Source organism: Paroedura picta, chromosome 13 (genome assembly GCF_049243985.1).
Source record: "Paroedura picta isolate Pp20150507F chromosome 13, Ppicta_v3.0, whole genome shotgun sequence".
Taxonomy (NCBI): Eukaryota; Metazoa; Chordata; class Lepidosauria; order Squamata; family Gekkonidae; genus Paroedura; species Paroedura picta.
Genome location: NC_135381.1, coordinates 33,939,947 through 33,959,836, shown reverse-complemented (window position 1 = coordinate 33,959,836; position 19,890 = coordinate 33,939,947). Strand labels below are relative to the sequence as shown.

The window sequence follows — 19,890 nt, the reverse complement described above, 5'->3', positions numbered from 1 at the left end:
CCAGCAGCTGTGATTCTGAACCAGGATTTCCCTGGGGTTTAAGAATCACAGTTACTGGGAAAGGAACAAATTCCAGTGAAGAGCTGTTTTTCCTGTGGAAAGATCTTATATGGCCCCCATGGGGAAAAACCTTCAGAATGCAATAGAAGTCTGTTACGCCCACTTAATCCAGAGTTCTGGATTAGGGTGTCACCAATACACAGATATATATCCCACCGTGTTGCGTTGACCCTTTATCTTAACCCTGGTTCCCCTCATAATGAAAATAGACAAAACCCAGAATATATACACACTTTAATGTTTCTGTTCCTGTAGATTCTATTGGTAAATGTTCGCTAAAAGCAAAACAGCAAGATGCATCGTGCTGACAAGTTTTTAAATGTTGAGCTTACAAACAAAACGTTAAATGCAGAGCAGAATATTCACAGGGCGATCATTCTATTAGCAGAAAAGCAAATCAAGAGCTCATCCTAAAACTTTGCTCAGACTCAGCAGCTGTGTATAGTTCCAATAATCTTGCAAGGTGAGTCCCTTAATGAAAAGGGACTATGTTGTGGCCTATGCTATTTAGCCTTTAGGGGGTGCCAAAGGCCTTCTTTCTAGACTTCTCAGGCAGGTGTATTATGCTTCTGTTCAGGATGTGGGACGGACAGGCCTTTTCTTCGAGTAATGGGATTTTGTGGCCGAGAGTGCAAATTTCTCAGCATTGGGACTGCAAAGAAAATTATTCTTCTCCACTTAGCAGGAGCAGAGGTCACAGAATATGGGCTTCACGTAGATAGTCCCTACATAACAACAGAGCCATTGTTGTCCCTACATAACAACAGGCCTTCCCCACCTTCTTTCCCTCCCTTTTCCAAAGTTAAGACTATGATTTGGATGTTATTTGGTACTAGAAAAATTGACAGGGCACTCTTTAGACCAGTGGTAGGCAAACTGGACCTTTAGATGTCCATGGACTACAGTTCCCATGAGCCCCTGCCAGCGAATGCTGGCAGGGGCTCATGGGAATTGTAGTCCATGGACATCTGGAGGGCCACAGTTTGCCTACCTCTGCTTTAGACTGTGCCTTTGCACTGCAGTCCTGTTCACAAGTTACAGTGAGTGCTCATACGTTCAATGTTTAACAGACACATGATTGGAAAAAAAAACAAATACAGGATTCTCACAGTACATTCAGTGAAGGAATCGCAGAATGCGTACTACATGCACAAGCTGCCCCAACTCCCCCCTCTTAGCCAGGCCCTGGTTCTTGTTTTCAATTGCAAAGTGAACGTGCACCTCTATTTGTAAGAAACGGCCAACGCACATGTACGTGCAGAATGTACACTGGCACGTGAGCTGGGCTGATGAGTTTGTCTCCAGAGGGAGTCCCTTAAAGGAAGGGAAATGGGCAACGTTCTTGGCAGGAAGTGTTGCTAACGGTAGCAAAGAACCCTTTTGTGAGTTGGCAGCACTTCAGCCAGGCAAAGTGAGATGCCGGAGCTTGGTCCGTTTTGTTCTGTTCACGAAGCGGCATTGACCATAGAGAAGGAGAGAGGCAAGTTCCCCTCTCCGGAGCAACTCCTGTATTTCCCTGGTCCCTTTTCCAAGAAGGTCCCACAGCCTGAAGGCTCTCCTGCAGTCAATTAGCTTTGTCTATCTCTGACCAAGGGGGATGAGAGAAGATATAACTTCTAACCAAATCAACTTGCTTTTCAGGGGAGTCAGGTGGTCACTCTTCTGCAAAGAAGTTAAGATTAGGGAATTTATGAATAAGGGCTGCCCTCTTGTGGTTGTTGAGCCAAATACAGGGAAGAGTGCATTTTCTAGCAAGCATGCGGCTGAGATAAGTATTTCTTTCTCTCCCACTAAGATGTCCCAATTCTGTTAGGCATATATGGGAGTTCTGTCCATTCACGTTAATTCAGGGAAGGATTCTCAGACATTTGTTGCGATGGGACCCAGGGAGGAGAGGGAGATATTTGCTTACCCCATAACCAGAAAGAGGGAGGGAAACTTGCTGCTGAAGCAAACATCACAGAGGTTCTCTGAAACCCATTTATGGGTGCGTGCCAGAAAACGTGTGCTGGATACAGGTACGCCTGATGCCTTTCCAGTATAGGATAGATCTTCATGCAAGGCTACAGTCATTGTTCTCTCTTGCCCGGGAGGGACGGAGCAGAACAAATGGGATGAAATTAATTCAAAAGAAATTGTGTCTAAACATCTGGAAGAAGTTCCTGACAGTTAGAGCGGTTTCTCAGTGGAACAGGGAGGTGGTGGATTTTTCATCTTTGGAAATTTTTAAACAGAGGCTGGATAGTCATCTGACGGAGAGGCTGATTCTGTGAAGGCTCAAGGGGGTGGCAGGTTACAGTGGATGAGCGATAGGGTTGTGAGTGTCCTGCATAGTGCAGGGGGTTGGACTAGATGACCCAGGAGGTCCCTTCCAACTCTCTGATTCTATGTTTTCACATATCTTCTCTAAGAGATACCCTTCTCCATGACAGACTCGAAACAATTAGTGCCTGGGGAAGGGAGATACTAGGAAGACTGCAGGAATCCAGCACTCTCTGGAGCACTTCAACAATTAGGTTCTTTAGGGTGGCTCTAGCAGGGCCCCTGCCCCTTTTGAGGAGGGCTGTAACCAGACATTAGGAAAGCTTTTAGTCCCACCCTTGTTCATTTCTATGTAACTCCTGTCCAATCATGGGAATGGGGGCTAGAATATTAGTAGCACACGTGCACCTGTGGGACGGGTCTAAGTGCATCCCCTGTACTGCGGTGTTCTGTGCCGGAGTTCCTTGCCCTTTGCCTTTACACTCGCCCCAACATCCGCGCAATCCACCAGTTGCAGGGCATTATCACTCGGCAAATCACTCTCCCTCCTTGATAGCAGTAGGGGTATGGGTAATAGCCTAGCAGAGGCTCGCACACCCTCCGGCAGTATCGATGGGCACGGCGGCAGCGGGCACAGCAGTACCCTCTTTCATCCCACATGGGGTGGAACTCGAGTCCATTTTCTGTCTAAAGAGGGGAAACAAGACCAGATTAGGCTCAAAGTCTGGATCTCAGTGACAGGGTCAAAGTGAAATTAACACAATAAGATCAGAGTCCAGTGACACCTTTGAGACCAACAAAGGTTTATTCAAGGCATGAGCTTTCGAGTGCAAGCACTAAGAAGACTAAGAAGTCATAGAATCATAGAGTTGGAAGGGGCCTCATGGGTCATCTAGTCCAACCCCCTGCACTATACAGCAGTTGTCCCCAACCTTTTTATCACCGGGAACCACTCAAGGCCGGGGACCACTCACCGGGGACCACTCAATGCCTTTTACTGAGGCTCGGGGGGGGGGGTTAGTTTACTCCTCTACTCTCAACCACTTCCCTAGCGCTCTCTGATCGCTATGGTAATGTTTAAACATCCCTTCAAAATAAGATACAGACATGCCACAACAATGAAGTGTGTTGTAAAGGGCTGGGGGGGATGACGTAAAGGGCTGGGTGGGAGGGGAGAAGGCGTCCTTTGGGGCCCACCTCCAATTAGTCGAAGGACCACATGTGGTCCGCGGCCCACAGGTTGGGGATCGCTACTATACAGGACCGTCCCATCCCTCTCGCTCATCCACTGTAACCTGCCAGCCCCTTTAGCCTTCACAGAATCAGCCTCTCCATCAGCTGGCTATCTAGCCTCTGTTGAAAAATTTCCAAAGATGGAGATCCCTATGTGACAGTTCTTAGTCTGAGGAAGAGTGCTTGCACTCGAAAGCTCACACCCTGAATAAATCTTTGCTGGTCTTAAAGGTGCCACTGGACTCTGATTTTATTGTGCTACTTCAGACCAACACGGCTACCCATTTGAAAGTGAAATAAAGTTGACCTACCAGGCAATGATAGACAGGCACACAGAGGGAGCACCTAGAAATAACTTGACTAATATAATTGGAGGTAGGGGAAGCCTTCTGAGTGTAGTTTAGGAGTAGGAGGAACTGGTTAACTTTGGCTGTTTTCATCCTAATGGTTACTGCTGCCTCCTTAATTTTTAGAAAGGTGATATTGACTTTTCAGGTTGGCTGGCAGGTGCCACTGTAGTCAATTTCACTTCCAACGACAACAACCTGGTCACTGGAGCTCTATGAAATCCTAGTTCGAGCACAGACCATGGTAAGGTCTGGTAAAAGCTATCTGTACAAAGTACATCCTCCTCTGTTCAGCACAGAATATGGTCTCAAGGTTGGATCCTGAAGACTTACGTAGTCGTTCACAGGCAAGTCCTGCTCGGTGAGTTGGCGGGCTCGACGGCTGGGATTTGGTCTTGCTCTCTTGGCCTCAGGGTGCTCTTTCATTTCCTCCCGGACTGGCCTGTGTGCAGGAAATGGGTCGTCTGCCTCTCCTTCGTTGTCAAAGTCGAGGGGCTCCAGTTCTGAAAGGGGCACAAGACAAGTAGTTCTCCCAAACAGCATTTCCAGCATAGCACACGGGGGCACTGCAGGATGGCCACTGATGTCAGATGATCCCCCTAAATAAATGTTTTATACATACATCGCCCCCTGCATAACTGCAGCTTGCATGCAAATATAACTCCCTTTTTAATGTCAGACAGAGGGAACAAAAGCCTAGCCTTGCCTTTAAGTGCTATGACTGTGTTGCACTATTTATTGTTTGTATTATCCCGGTTTTACTGCATTGCCTTTTAGTTCTCCTAATCTGCCAGTTTTTGCATTATTTACGGTGTGCTTCATCCTTTTTAGCACATTGCTTTTAACAGTTTTTTTTGTCTGCTTTGAGTCTCAGGGCGAAAGGAGGGCTATAAATGAAGCCCGTGTAGGAATAGATCAACCTTGCTTTAAGAACAACCTCTAAGAAGCTTATTAGCAGTAAGGATACCAGGTCCAGGTTGGGAAATACCTGGAGATTTTGGGAGTGGACCCCCTAGGAGGGTTTGGGAAGGGGAGGGGCTTTGATAGGCCATGGAGTCCACCTCTTCAAAACTGCCTTTTTATCCAGGGGAACTAATCCTTGTTGCCTGGAATCAGTTGTAATACTAGGGGGTCTCCAACCACCACCTGGAGGTTGGCAACCCTGGTTAGCAGGTCCAGGGAGCTGACTGCTGTCCTCTGTTGTAAGTGGTGTTCAGAGGTATACACCCTAGAGATGAGAAACAAGAAACCAGCAGTGCCTGGAGGACTTTAAAAATTTATTCCAGTTTGAGAATTGTGGGTTGCAACTCAATAGCTACACTGGAGTATATATCGATGAGGTCAATGCAATACAAAAAAGGCCTAGAAAATATTTCCCAAAGACTTATGTTGTTCCCCCCTCAAAAAGCTGGAAATGTAGGAGTCCTTGAGAGAACTGGAAAACAAAAACCCTCCTGGAAAAAAATTCGCTTTTGGAATCCGTAAAATGCTTTATAAGGTTTTACTCATTCAAAATGTGTGGTGTGAAGTTTTTATGTAAGACAATCTATAGCATTAGATAGTTCTTGCCCATAGTTGTATCTATGTATTTTGAAAGTGTTCTGCAAGTGGTTAGGGAAGCTCAAAAAGAGGGGGGGGGGGAGCCAAGTGCAGCAGGAGCCTCTTTCTTTTCTTGAAGGGGGGGGGGTGGGAAGAGGATTGGAGACAGCAGAGGAGGGGGAATAAATCCAAGAGGAAAATCTCTCCCGAGAGAAGTTAGGGCTTCTCCTTTAAAGCAAGCTTGCAGCCTGGAAACGAGGAAGCCTTTGAACTGAAGCCTTGGCCAATAAGGGCTTTTTTTAAACCAGCAGACAGCTCCATGCTTTCTCATGCTAATTTTTCAAATATTGAGGGTTATATCTACTCCAGGATATTGCATGGAAAAGGTAGGGTCACTCCGGATCAATCATGCTTGTTGCAGAAGGAAAAATATAAATCGGACAAAATCAAAATGGAAATCGCATTCAGTGGAGACGGCAGGGACTGAATCAACCTGAGATTGGAATAAAAGCTCCATGCAGATTCAGCCCTAGTTTAGGAAATAGCCCTGTGATGATTGTGTTGGTGACAAGAAGGGGGAGGTCTGTTAACATTGCCCAAAGCCATACCTGTTAGCAAGGTTGGGTGGATCCAGTATGTAGTCACATTTTTGCAGAGGTCAAAAATCTTGGAGTCCTCCAGGAAGTCTTTGCTTTCAACTGGCTTCTCCTCTGGAACCCAGACCACGGATTTCTCGAAATAGGTGGTCACATCCTCACTCTGCAAGAAAGGAAGGGAAACCTATGGCAGCAATTTGACAAGGTGACATTGCCCAGCCCCTTAAAGAAATGAAGCTGTACAGCTTTCCCCCCTTCATTAACGGTTGTGGGACGCTTCACTCTACATTGGCTATGTGTATGCGTCGACAGTTCCATTCCTCTGACCTGTTCCACTAAGAGTGGTGGTTTCCCTCCCATTCTATATACCCTCCCCCAAGGCAAAATTGGGATATCCCTCCCCCATTGGCAGAATCCAGTGAGTCCAGAACATATCCACATGCCCCAAATCAAATATCTCTTTCACATAATATATTTCTGGTAAGGGCTTGGAGGAGGAGCATGTCTCAGTGCTTAACACCCACTCAGGGTGGCTATCCTGCCCCTGAGTGCCTCCTCCTCCTACCTGCTTTCCAAGAACCCTGGAGGGCCCCCAGGAAAGAAGAAGAAGAAGAGTTGGTTCTTATATGCCGCTTTTCCCTACCCGAAGGAGGCTCAAAGCGGCTTACAGTCGCCTTCCTTTTCCTCTCCCCACAACAGACACCCTGTGAGGTGGGTGAGGCTGAGAGAGCCCTGATATCACTGCTCGGTCAAAACAGTTTTATCAGTGCCGTGGCGAGCCCAAGGTCACCCAGCTGGTTGCATGTGGGGGAGCGCAGAATCGAACCTGGCATGCCAGATTAGAAGTCCACACTCCTAACCACTACACCAAACTGGCTCTCCAGGTGTTGGTGGGATCCAGGACACTCACAACAAAGGTGTTGGTGGGATCCAGGACACTCACAAGCACCACCTTAGAGACCGTGCTCTAACACACAATTGTCTACTGGGGAGGGGGGGGGACCTAGCTTTCCAGAGCCTCAGGCCAAGGTCTTTTCCCAACCTTGCAAGGTAGGTAGGCCAGAGATTGTACATGGAACCTTCTGACTGCATTCTACCACTGTGACATAACTAGGTTTGCCATTATGTAGATGTAAAAATGCAAAATGTTACAATTGTGGTCAGATGGGCCACATTAGACGAGCATTTAGAAGAAGAAGAAGAGTTGGTTCTTTGGTTCTCTACCTAAAGGGTAGGGGATGGTTAGCTAATATGGGTTAAAATTTTGAAGCGCACTTTCAGTTTTTCAACCTGCAGGGTAGATTTTCATTGGAAGGTATATTAGCTAGGCACCAGGAAGTTTTCAAGGAAGAGTTAGGTGCTATGAAGGATAAAGATAAAGGTAAAGGTATCCCCTGTGCAAGCACCGAGTCATGTCTGACCCTTGGGGTGACGCCCTCCAGCGTTTTCATGGCAGACTCAATACAGGGTGGTTTGCCAGTGCCTTCCCCAGTCATTACCGTTTATCCCCCCAGCAAGCTGGGTACTCATTTTACCGACCTCGGAAGGATGGAAGGCCGAGTCAACCTTGAGCCGGCTGCTGGGATCGAACTCCCAGCCTCATGGGCAGAGCTTTCAGACAGCTGCCTTATCACTCTACACCACAAGAGGCTCTTACTATGAAGGATATGATGGCAACTATATATGTGAAGCTAGACAATACGCCACGTTATTTGAAACCCAGGTCTGTTCCTTTTGCAATGAGACAAAAAGTTGAAATGGAATTGGAAAGATTATTAAAAGTTGGTATTATTGAAAAAATTTCAGAATGGCCAACTCCAATTGAGCCCATATTAAAACCAGATGGCTCCTTGTGCATATGTGGGGATTACAAATTGGCTGTTACCAGTAGCACAGTTGGAACATTGCCCCACCCCATCCTTGTCGCCATATGTAGTATTATGAAAATTGGACACATCAACTTTGTTGCAATTTTACAAAAGGTTTCATTCCACTCTCTGGCTGGGCCTTCTTGCCATCAGCCTCTAGCTTACTCATCTCCAGACTACCCTACAGGAGCCTTGCAGGACCAAATCTGTAGGATCTGCAAAGTAGTAACTTGCCCCCCAGAGACTACTTGTATACAACAGCAGGGGATGGGGGGCAGCGTGACCAGAACCAGGTGAAGAAAATCATGGAGATTTGGGGCCTGAGGAGGGCGGGGACGTCAATAGGATACAAAGACATAGACTCTACCCTCCAAAGCATTCATTTTCTCCAGGGAATCAATCTCTGTAGTCTGGAGATGAGCTGTAATTCTGAAAATCCCCAGGTCCCACCTGGAGGATGGCATCCCTAGAGGTGACCCTTGTTTCCAAGGTGGTAGCTAAATTTTTCAAGAACCACTTGTAGGGGTACTAAGCTTTGGGATCTTCGAAATAGAAGATTAACAAAATAAATTATCTGGTGAGGTTTATTTTTGGAGAGTCTCTGCATAGCGTTTCTGTTCTCTATCTTAACTTGGGCCGATTTCAGCCTTCAAACTGATTCCATCTGGACAGCTTTGGCTGGGCCTCGTCCTGCATGCTGGGGGGATCTGCCTGGCCTGTGAGGAGTTAAAAAATGAATGGGATTGCTCTCAGTCTGTACTTTCCACTGGCAGTCCTTGGGCTTCATTGAATTCCATGAGTTATTTAGTTCTGCATACCTCAGGCTCCTCGGCTTCCATGCTGGACGCTTCTGGTATCCCCTTCGTTTGATTTCGGATGAAGCATTTTGGTTCCCCCACAAAAAAGATACCGGTTATTCCCTAATGAAACAGAAACGGTCATGTGAAATGGGAAAGGTGTGTCTGTAGATTAACTTCACATAGCCTTACGCAGTGGCCCTGTGAATAGACTGTGTGGTGTAGTGGCTAAGAGAAGCAGCCTCAAATTTGGAGAACTGTGTCTGATTTCTCACTCCTCGTCCTAAGGCAACCAGATGGGTGGCCTTGGGCCAGTCACAGTTCTCTCAGAGCTCTTTCAGATTTACGTACCTCACAGAGAGTCTGTTGTGGGGAGGGGAAGGGCTTGTGAGCCGCTTTGAGATTCCTTAAGGTAAAGAAAAAGTCGGGTATCTGAGCATATGGTTAGAACAGCATACACTGTTTTGGTGGGGGGGATTGAGAATTGTATTGATATAGTAGATATTAAGCTACTTGCAGGAACAGCTAGTTCTTTAAAATAAAAAAATACAACGAGATCTAGTGTTTGCCCCCCCTCCTGGCATCCCTGGCAAGGCTGCGATGAGGCTGGTTGGGGCAGAGGTGAGCTCTGATGGACACTACCCACCTCCTCCCCACCTGGGCAGCCCTGCCAAGGCCTAGCCAGGTCACGGTGAGGCTGGTTGGGGCACTGGTGAGCTTGGGTGAGCTCTCCCCCTACACCCGGACAGCCCTGTCGAGGGCATGCCATGCTGCAGCAAGGCTGGTTGAGGCAAGGGCAGGTTCAGGCGGGTGCTCCTTGCTTCCGTCCCCCCCAGAAGGGGGAGGCAGTTTGGGATGGCATGTCCCCTATCTGATTGGTCCTCTGGGGGACTAATGTCCTCCCTAATGGCCAATCAGGGAGGTGGAGGCAGCTAGGGTAGCCCATCCCCTGCCTGATTGGTGGTCTGAGTCAAATGACTCCCCAGGGGCCCAATCAGGTAGGCTCCTCCCACCATCCCTGTCCGGCTTTATTTATGGTACAGATATTGCAGAGATGGGTTCAGATGTTACCTCTGCCATGAAGCTGCTAGGGGGCTTTGGGCAATCTCAGCCCCTGCCCTCATCTATGGCATGGGGTTAATAATGCTCTCTCTCCAGAGCGGCTGTCAGGATTATGGCCAGGTAATTCCTGTGAAGCAAACTGAATATAAAAAGCAAAGGCAGTATCAGCTAGTTGGGGCTGACCGTGTGAGGTACTCTCCAAGGTCTGGTTTATCTCCAGTATTCTTTTTAGTATATAAAACTCCCGGCTGTCACTTTAAAGATTAGGATCCAAGCCTCTAGAAACAGCTGTAAAGGTCCTGGAGCCAGCGACTTGACGCGGTATGGGCAAGTGGCTGAAGGTGTACAGAAAAGACGGAGGAGGAACTAACTGGGAAGACAAAAGGCTTGACTGGGATTAAGCTTTCTCAGGCAGCTCACGCTAAAAGCAGGGAGAAGCAGGGTGGTGCTGTTCCTATGCGTGCCCCCTTCCAATTACATCTGGCCCCCAGGGGTAAATGCTGGCAGGGGCTCATGGGAATTGTAGTCCATGGACATCTGGAGGGCCGCAGTTTGACTACCCCTGGTGCATAATGTGGCAGCGGGACTCCTGCTTGGAGTCAGTGCTTGGAATGTATAAGGGCAGTGCTGGATCAATTGCTGGGGTTGCTTGTATGCTTCCGGGCCCAGTAATTGGTCCTTGAATAGGGTTGCCAGATCCCTAGTTGGGCCCTGGGGACCCCTTGGTTTGGAGCTTTTCCCTCACTCCAGGGGTTAAGAAACCAGTGGAACATGCCCACCCCGTGTACCCCCAGCAAGTACCCTGGAAAAACTGTGATGCTTCTATGTTGCCTTGAAATGACCTAGAGATGTCAGTGATGTTGGAGGAGGAGGAGGTGATGCTCTGGTTTATGGGCAAAACTCTATAGTAAGAAGCTAATTCTACCATAGAGTTTTGCCCCCAAACCAGAATGTCGTCCCTGTCATCTACATATCACTTTTGGGAGACATAGAAATGTCATTTTTTTTCAGGCTTCTTCCCTCCCTGCTCCCTGCTTGATGGCCTGGGACCTTCATACATCCTGCGCTGCATCTACCACCATATTTCCAAAGTGTACCAGTTGTGCTCATCAGAAAACCTATCTTGGTGGCACCCTCAACTAGGATGGCGCATTTGGCAACGGTTTGGACCTGGGCATTCTCTCTGATTGGTCCCTTCCTCTAAAATGGCCTACTGGAGTTGGTATGGGGAAAACCTTGCTGAATCCAAGTCTGTTCTGTTCCAGAGGGTAAACCTTCATTGGCTATATTAGGTCTCTGTATTGGCTTTTCACTCTCTGTTTTAATTCTATATTGGGTTCAACTTGTTGGACCCTTAGGGTTGCCAACAGTGGCCTGGGGAATTTCTGGAAATTCGGGTGGATGACTAGGGAGAAGGTTCAGCTGCCATTCTCTCCTGGGGAGCTGATCTCTAGAGTCTAGTTGTAATTCCAGGACGATTCCAGGCCTTGCTTATAGGATGCATGCCCTGCTTAAGAAGTCTATGTCCTACGGCTTTTGCTCTTTCATTGGCTGCCTTCCATTTGCTGGGTTAAGACTTCAGCGTAAATGTTTTAAATCAAATAAGCAAATACTACATATTCCTGTGCTGGGTGTAAACTGCATGGAGCTTTTATTCCAACTCCAGGTTGATTCAGTCCCTGCTGTCTACACAGAATGCAATTTCCATTTTGATTTTGGGCAATTTAAATTTTCCTTCTGCAACAAGCATGATTGATCTGCCATGACCCTACCTTTATCGTGCGATATCTTACAGTGCTTTTAACCCTCAATATTTTAAGAATCGGATTGAGAAAGCAGGCTGTTTTGAATCTGGGCTCTGCTCCGTGGTAGAGATTCCCTGATTGGCCAAAGCTGCCCATGTGACAAGCTTGCCTTAAAGGAGAAGCCCCTAATTTCTCTCAACTTCTGTTGGTTTTGGATTTTTTCTCCCTCCTCTGCCTTCTTTGATCCTCTCACCCCCCCCCACCCAAGAAAAGAAAGAGGCTCCCGCTCTGCTTGGCTCCCCCCCCCTGAACTACCCTAACCATGTGCAGAACACTTTTCTGTTTCAATGGGGACGGGGGGGGGAAGAGGAAGATACGAGTTCAAAGCTATCTGAATTCGACAGGATTGACAATGGAATAAACAAAGTAACTGCAGTCTCTGTCCAGGACTCTTTTTGAATCCTGTTGACTGGGAGAAAATTGGGGTGTACGTGCTTTAAATGTATTTAGCTACATTAAAATATTAAGGGGGGGACAAGGATTTCAATCTCTGTGTGGGGAGACTCAACAACCTATAAAGGCCAGTTTTTGTATGTATGTCATGATTCCTTGCACCTCCCCGACTTCCCAGCAGAGTATATCAAAAACATTAATGGTGTCTGGCTTATATATACACACTTCATAAAAGAGAGAGGCTATGATGAAGACGGGTCTGATGCCTTGTAAAAGAAAAGGGAGTCGTGCCTTTGCCATGCATACCTAATGCATAATCTCATGCAGTTGTTCTATAAAAATTGCCGTTTACTGTGCAGAATCAGTAGAAATACTGCTGCGGGGAAGTGGGGAGGGGGAAAGGGGGTACATTGACCTCTGTCTGCCCTTGGAAAACAGGGCCTCCCTTAACTTATGCCACAGGGGGTGGGTGGGTGGGTGGGTGGGTGGGTGGTGGAAAAAACACATACATACGTTTTTGAAGTCATGTATTTCCAGAACTTCTTCACTGCCCTTTCCGGTTTGAAAGATCTCTGTCCTGCGGACTGGGTCGATTTTCATTAATATCTTTTGCATCTCTCCTTGGCTGAGAAAGGTGTGCTCCATGCCGTAAATCTGGAAGGACAGACAGTGTTTTGGGCAGCTGGGGAGGGGGCTGTCATGCAGAAGCAGGGGCTGTGCTTGCAAGAAGCATTAGGTTTCTCTCTCTCTCTCTCTCTCTTTAATTTTTTTGAATAATGAAAAGAACAACCTCCCCCATCTCCTGCTGCCTGCCCTGATGGTCTGGATCTTCAAAGAGTCCCACTGACGCAAACCTGTTGGCATACATGTGGATCAATTCTTCAGCCTTTCTAATGTGTGCACAGTATGGAAAGTTTAAGGGGAAGGTTAGGAAAGAGTGGCGCCCTGCCTCTCCAAGGACAGGCTGTGCTTTCCATCAGCCCCAGCGGTATCTGAAGACACCTTGTTAAAAGGGTCTGCGCAGGCCAGTTTTTATGCAAGGAATCCCCCCCCCCTTTATGACTCTGGCTGATTGTCTCCTTTTGAAGGTATTCCCCCCCCCAAAAAAAGAGAACCAGCAAGATGTAGCGGTTAAGAGCGGCAGAGTATAATCTGGAGAACTGGGGTTGATTCCCCTCTCCTCCTCCACATGCTGTTGACTGGGTGACCTTGGAACAGTCACAGTTCTCTCAGAGCTGTTCTCATAAAGCAGTTTTCAGAGGTCTTTCAGCCCCACCTGTCTCACAGGGTGTCTGTTGTGGGAAGAGGAAGGGAAAGGTGATTATAGGCTGTTTTGGGACTCCTCTGAGTAGTGAAAATGGGGGTAAAAAAACAACTTAAAGAGAGTAGTTTGCAATCCTGGGAAAATCCGAGCTTGAGTCCATGGCAGAAACAGACAAGATGTGTCGAGTACTGTGAATGGAACAATTTTTCTCTTTAAAGAACTCTGGGTGTATGGATCTGTAGCATTAGGGGAGGAAAGGGTTAAGCTTCCTTTCATTTCTGGGACCAGAAATGGCCTTGGGCAGCTGCTTGGTGTAGAGAGCCAGCTTGGTGTAGTGGTTACAGCTCCTCCTCATGCAGCCAGCTGGATGACCTTGGACTAGTCACAGTCCTGTTGGAGCTGTTCTCACAGAGCAGTTCTGTCAGAGCTCCATCCGCCCCACCTACCTCACAGGGTGTCTGTTGTGGGAAGAGGAAGGAAATGGAATTGTAAACCGCTTTGAGGCTCCTTCAGATAGTGAAAAGCAGGGTACAAAAACCAGCTCTTCTTGTCCTCTTGGCATTACCTGTTAGCTATGCGCAAACATGTAGGGACCCCTATCAACCCATGTATCTTTCCCCAACAGGACAAATAGTAAAGGTGAAGGTAAAGGCATCCCCTGTGCAAGCACCGAGTCATGCCTGATCCTTGGGGTGATGCTCTCTAGCGTTTTCATGGCAGACTCAATACGGGGTGGTTTGCCAGTGCCTTCCCCGGTCATTACCGTTTACCCCCCAGCAAGCAAGTTGGGTACTCATTTTACCAACCTCGGAAGGATGGAAGGCTGAGTCAACCTTGAGCCGGCTGCTGGGATCGAACTCCCAGCCTCATGAGCAGAGCTTCAGACTGCATGCCTGCTGCCTTACCACTCTGCGCCACAAGAGGCTCTTACAGGACAAATAGTGGTTCACTGGAAATGTTTATGGTTGGGAAAATGGCCCCCTCCTGCGATGATCCTTATCTGAACTGAGGCCCTGAGTACCTGATGCTTAAAGGGAGGCTGGGAGCTCTGTTCAAAGAAGTCCCGACTCCTGGTGTTGCATCTGCAAAAAGAAATTTTCCTTAACAGCTAAGATGAATCTCCTTTTTGTTTTGGTATGGTAAGGCAGAGAAGAAGTTTCATCACTCATACTGTTTAATTTTTTGCATATCCCAGGTGGTGAAAAGGTCAGGGCACCAGTTTCTGGAAAGACACCTGCAGTGTGCTTGTGAGCTGTTAACAAATGTGCATGTTGAACAAGTATTAAACATAGCAGGAGGCACAGAAAAAAGGGTACAAGCAGGCTAAACCAAGCCGACAGCAACGTTATACTGGTCGCCCGCCTCCTAGACTCTCCCTTGGCATCAAGTAATTCCAGTCCATACTCAGGGTTAATCTGTCCTTTGAATTTTTTTATCAAGGAGCTAAGGGCAGGGTTCATGGTTTTCTCTCGCCTGTTTTATGCTCATAACCATTTTAGAGAGACAGAGTGTCTGTGTGTAATTGGGTCACTGAATCAGTCAAATTCATATTGAACTGGAACTTGAACGTCAGTCTCCCTAGTCCCAGATAGACAATTTAACCGCCATACACATTCTTTATGATGGAGAGTACAAGATCTCAGTCAGTCTTCTCCATCTTGGGGTTTATATTATTAAGTTTTGGGATATTTTATATACGTATATATAAAATCTCCAACCCTATCTGTATATAACCCCATTGTGTGGATTTTTTGATCTATACTCTGAGGCCATTGTACAGAAATAGATATTTTGATTCCGGAAATCTGGAATGGCAGACTGCCTCTTGACTTCCTCAAGTGCCAGACCACATCAAAGTCTAAAGAGTCTATGGGTTAGAACAACAAAATAACCTGCTTCATGTGTCAGCAGTTCTATCATTAAGTTTGAGCTTGTGATGCTGATCTTAGACAGGCACAACTGATGTTCGCAGAATAAGCATGAATCTACATACCCAATTTCTGGTCAAAGGCCTGTGCTCTACCTTTTGGCTCTCCAGCCTAGCAATGATATAGCTGAGGTGCATCACTCCAAACGGAAGCACAGGGCCTCTTCTTGGTGCTTGCTTATGCATTCGGGACTGAAAGCTGTTTTCTTTTTGCAATGTTTTTCTCTGCTTCTTTATTTGGGTTTCCTCAATTTTGCTTGACACTAGAAATCGAGTCATTTGTTTTCCCTGGAAGGTTGTATGAATAGCTGAGCAAATAGATGTTTCCTGATGTCAAGGGGGCAGAAGGATTAAGAGGGAGAGAGCTGAGTACAGATGCTTGAAAATATTGTTTAGGGTTTGGCCTCCTTCCCATGTCTCCATTTTTGAAATTTTGCAGGATGTGTGATTGTCAGTCATCATGTACACATGTATGTACGTTGACAAGGTTAGAATCATAGAATCATAGAGTTGGAAGGGGCCATACAGGCCATATGGCCATAGAGGCTCAATGCAGCATCAGCCCAAAGCATCCTGAAGCATCCAAGAAAAGTGTGTATCCAACCTTTGCTTGAAGACTGCCAGTGAGGGGGAGCTCACCACCTCCTTAGGCAGCCTATTCCACTGCTGAACTACTCTGACTGTGAAACATTTTTTCCTGATATCTAGCCTATATCGTTGTTCTTGTAGTTTAAACCCATTACTGCGTGTCCTTTCCTCTGCAGCCAATGGAAACAGCATCCTTCCTTCCTCCAAATGACAACCTTTCAAACACTTAAAGGTTGTCCAAATAGACTTGGATGGAAAAGGTCTATCATTATTGATCCCTCCATATCTGGCTGGCGATGATCTGAATTGCCAAGGGCCCTAAAGGCCAATGAAGGGCAGGGACTACGGCTTTGTGGTAGAGCATCCACACAGCATACAGAACGTCCAAGGTTCACTCTCTATCATCTCCGGTTAACAGGCTCAGGTAATAGGCGGTGTGAAAGACATGATGCCCTGGAAGGCCACACCAGTCAGGATAATACTGACCTTGGCAGACCAATGGTCTGGTGCAGCATAAGGCAGCTTCAAGCCTTCAAATGCGTATGCAAAAATGAAGTAAAATAAATTCAGGTGGGCAGCCATGGTGGTCTGCAGGAACAGAACAAAGTTGGAGACTAATGGCACCTGTACGATCAGCAATGTTTTATTCTGGGTATAAGTTTTCATGCCCATGTGTACTTCTTCAGATACATACATATATGTATCTTGTATGAAAAGTTATACTCAGAATAGAACTTGGTTGGTCTTAAAGGTGCCACTGGACTCAAGCTTTGTTCTGGAGTAAAATGAATTAATCAGTAAAGGAATGGTCAGTGATGAGCAACCAGTCACTCCTGGCACAATGAGTTCTAGCGTCTCTTCAGAAATGTAGTGTATTCCTATGGCTTTCTGGTAAAGCCCCTTGTGGCACAGAGTGGTAAGGCAGCAGACATGCGGTCTGAAACTCTGCCCATGAGGCTGGGAGTTTAATCCCAGCAGCCGGCTCAAGGTCAACTCAGCCTTCCATGGTGTATCCTCTGAGGTTGGTAACATGAGTACCCAACTTGCTTGCTGGGGGGTAAACGGTAATGACTGGGGAAGGCACTGGCAAACCACCCCGTATTGAGTCTGCCATGAAAACACTAGAGGGCATCACCCCAAGGGTCAGACATGACCCGGTGCTTGCACAGGGGATACCTTTACCTTTACCTTTACGGCTTTCTGAAAAGAACCTGTTTATTCCAGTTAGGAATGCTAGTGGATTTTGCTGGGCAGCTCCAAATCCCCTTTTTGATTTTGAGTGGGTTGAAGCCACGAACCTTTACTTTCATGCCATTTTCTTGTGCGCTGCGTTCAATTTAGGCTTTCAACTTAAGCACTATTTCCCTATTATTGTAGTGTATAAATGGCATATAGGCTAAAATAAAAGTCACACAGTAACCAAAGTGGAAATAGGAAACCAATCAGGCTCTATTTGACCTCACAGACAACGAAGAAGAAACGAGAAATAGTTTCATTTTGGATTCTGGGGTCTGGGCTCAGCTGCCATTGGGAGCTGGCACTGGATTTGCAGCTAAGCCGTAGTGTCTACTTGTCGCATGGAGAAAAGGCCTGAGGAGGGGATGTGTCTGGAATGAAAATGACTTCTCCAGATGTAGCTTCTGAATAGCAGCAGCTGATTACAAACAGATGTTGCTCCCAGGTCGAGCCATGAAGGAAAGCAAAGTAAGGCCGAGTACGCTGGCAGCTCGTCGCCGGCACAAGCTACCCTGCTGGTCTGCAAACAGTATTTGAGTTGGTGCAGCCTTGAAATCTTCTACCCCTTGATTCTCTCGGAGTCAGCATGGGGCAGCAGTTAAAGAGCAGGGGACTCTAATCAGGATTCCCCGCTCCTCCCCGTGCAGCCAGCTGGGTGGCCTCAGAGCTGTTCTTGCAAAGCAGTCCTGTCAGAGCTCTCTCAGCCCCTTTCTTTTCCTTTCTCCTCTTCCGGGTGAAAACAGGCTTGGCCCTGCTGAAAAAGATGCTGCTGCACGGCTGTGATAATGTTCTGGTTTCTTCTGTATGACTCTGGGGATTCAGTGACCACATTGGGAAGTATTGGGGGTAATGGACCCTAAAAGCAATGGTCAGCAACGAACCCCTCTTGGTTTGAGGCATTTATATGGTGTATTCTCTTGGCCATTTGAAAGGTACCGTGCCTACTGAGACAGTGTGGTTTAGTGGCTAGAGCAGGGATGGGCAAACTGTGGCCCTCCAGATGTCCACGGGCTACAATTCCCATGAGCCCCCTGCCAGCGAATGCTGGCTCCTTCTCCTTCTCATGGAAGGGCTTCTCCTTCTCATGAATGGCTCCTTCTCATGGGAATTGTAGCCCATGGACATCTGGAGGGCCACAGTTTGCCTACCCCTGGGCTAGAGTTTCAGATTAGGATCTGGAAGAACTAGATGTGAATCCTTACTCTGCTGGGAAGCTCCCTGGGTGACCTTGGGCTAACCTCTCTCACCAATCTCTCTCATCTGTAACCGCTCCTGTGGAGCGGTAATAATAAAACCCTAAGGGGTAGGTGGGAGGAGAAAGGGGCAGGGCCTGTCCATGATAAAAACTCGGAGGGGCCAATCAGGAGCCGCAAAGCGGCTCCTGATTGGCCCCTCCGAGTGCCACTCGGGAATTCAGGAACCTTGGTCTGACTTGTCCAGGTGAATCTCTGGTGGATGATGGGCTGTTGTGTGAAAAGTCTTCCTTTTGCAAGCTTTGGGTAGATTTGACAGCTTGCAGGTAGGCTCGTGGGTGGCAGGTGGAGAGAGGTTGGCATCTGCCCCCACCTCAGGGTATGCTAACCCTGGTCCTGATGTGTAGGTACTTTTGAAATGCGATTGGTATGAAGTGGCTCTGGTAATGGTTTAATAAAAGTAAAGAATGCAACACAGCAGATTTCCCCTTTGAGAGGAAGTTCCCCTCATGGCCCCTTCTAGCCACAGATGCCTTAAAGCTCAAAATGCAGTCCGTGGAGATCAACCACCCACCAGCTTTGGCTCCTTCTCCTGTAATGCCATTGCCTAATGGGCTTCCCACCCATTTCTTGCAAGATAATTGAAACAAACTGGGGAAATACTTCCTTGCAATTAATTGCATGGCTGGTGCTGTAGAAGTTTCTCCCCCACCCCCCCCCGCAAAAAAAAAAAAACCCATTTAAATCCCCCCCCAATGCTTTCCACAAAACTCATCTTGAGAATTCAGAGCTTGGTTTTATAAAGAAGGGGAAGGTGAATCATTAGAAGGACTAAACAGAGGTTTTTTGGTAGAGAAAAGAAATGTCAGGTTTATCCACGTGGGAGGAAACTTACTTTGTGAGGTGGTGGATTCCGAATATAGTGGACGCCAAGAAATGTCAGGATGAGGGAGAGCACCAGGATACCAATCAGTGCCCCACAGACCTTGTATCTTTTGCCAAGTTCCTTCTGGGCTTTAGACGTTTGTGCCTAATTGTAAAGAAAAGGCCAACAAGGGAGAAAAAAGGTGCTTGATCAAGGCAGGCAGCAGTAGAGGACGTACAAGTGCATGGAAATCTAGCATTCCCTATTTGCAATTGGGACACACAAAATACCCGGTCTGTAAAGGAGAATAAAATCCACTTACATCTTGGATGCTGAACAGTTCCTCGGAGCTCTCTTTGGGTTGCTTCCCCATGTCGTCTCCCCTCGGTGTGAAATTTCCTTCTGCGTGCCACGGAGAGAAGGCGAGAGCGCTGGAACTGAGGTGGAGTCACACAAGTGTGCCAGAGAGGGGAAAGTATGCATTCTGGCTCAGGCTTGGCTATACAAAACTGAGCTTTACTGCAGGGTCGGTGGATTCTCAGGGGAGGACAGGGTGTGCCATTGAGAGGCTACATGGGGGCACGTGGAGGGTTTGGGCACTGGAAAGGAGGTGAGGTGTCACATGCCAGCTTTTGTTAGGAGCTATGAATGGCTATGGATGTGCATTTTGTGTACCTGCTGGATATGGAGGGGTGGGGGACAGGGGAGATGTTCCTCCTTCTAAGCTGGGGATTTTTATTTGGAGAGGGCATTGCTGGCGGTGAGGTGCTGAATCCTTTACGTCTGCCTGCCCCAAAGGGCATCAACATGGTGCTGAAATCAAGTTCAATCTAACATGAAACTTATGAAGAAGGC

At 47.3% G+C, this 19,890-nt stretch overlaps 1 protein-coding gene across 1 annotated transcript; it reads right to left on the bottom strand.

The window, feature by feature from the left end:
* Window positions 1–279: 279 nt before the first annotated feature.
* On the bottom strand, window positions 280–19,517 carry TNMD (tenomodulin). The gene is made up of 7 exons (XM_077308615.1): window positions 19,358–19,517; window positions 19,066–19,200; window positions 12,476–12,616; window positions 8,724–8,825; window positions 6,050–6,200; window positions 4,236–4,405; window positions 280–3,009 (listed from the first exon to the last, which is right to left on the bottom strand). Exons 1-7 carry the CDS (start codon window positions 19,406–19,408, stop codon window positions 2,800–2,802), a joined length of 960 nt encoding a protein of 319 aa, XP_077164730.1. The 5' UTR covers window positions 19,409–19,517; the 3' UTR covers window positions 280–2,799.
* Window positions 19,518–19,890: the final 373 nt, after the last annotated feature.

What these genes read in the sequence shown, in the direction of transcription:
- TNMD (XM_077308615.1), bottom strand. Translation starts at nt 19,408, where the DNA reads ATGGGGAAGCAACCCAAAGAGAGCTCCGAGGAACTGTTCAGCATCCAA. An exon ending in AAATACATGACTTCAAAAAC is followed by an intron (nt 8,826 to 12,475) that starts GTATGTATGTGT and finishes CTGTTTCATTAG; the next exon opens with GGAATAACCGGTATCTTTTT. An exon ending in TGGAAGCCGAGGAGCCTGAG is followed by an intron (nt 6,201 to 8,723) that starts GTATGCAGAACT and finishes CCTTTCTTGCAG; the next exon opens with AGTGAGGATGTGACCACCTA.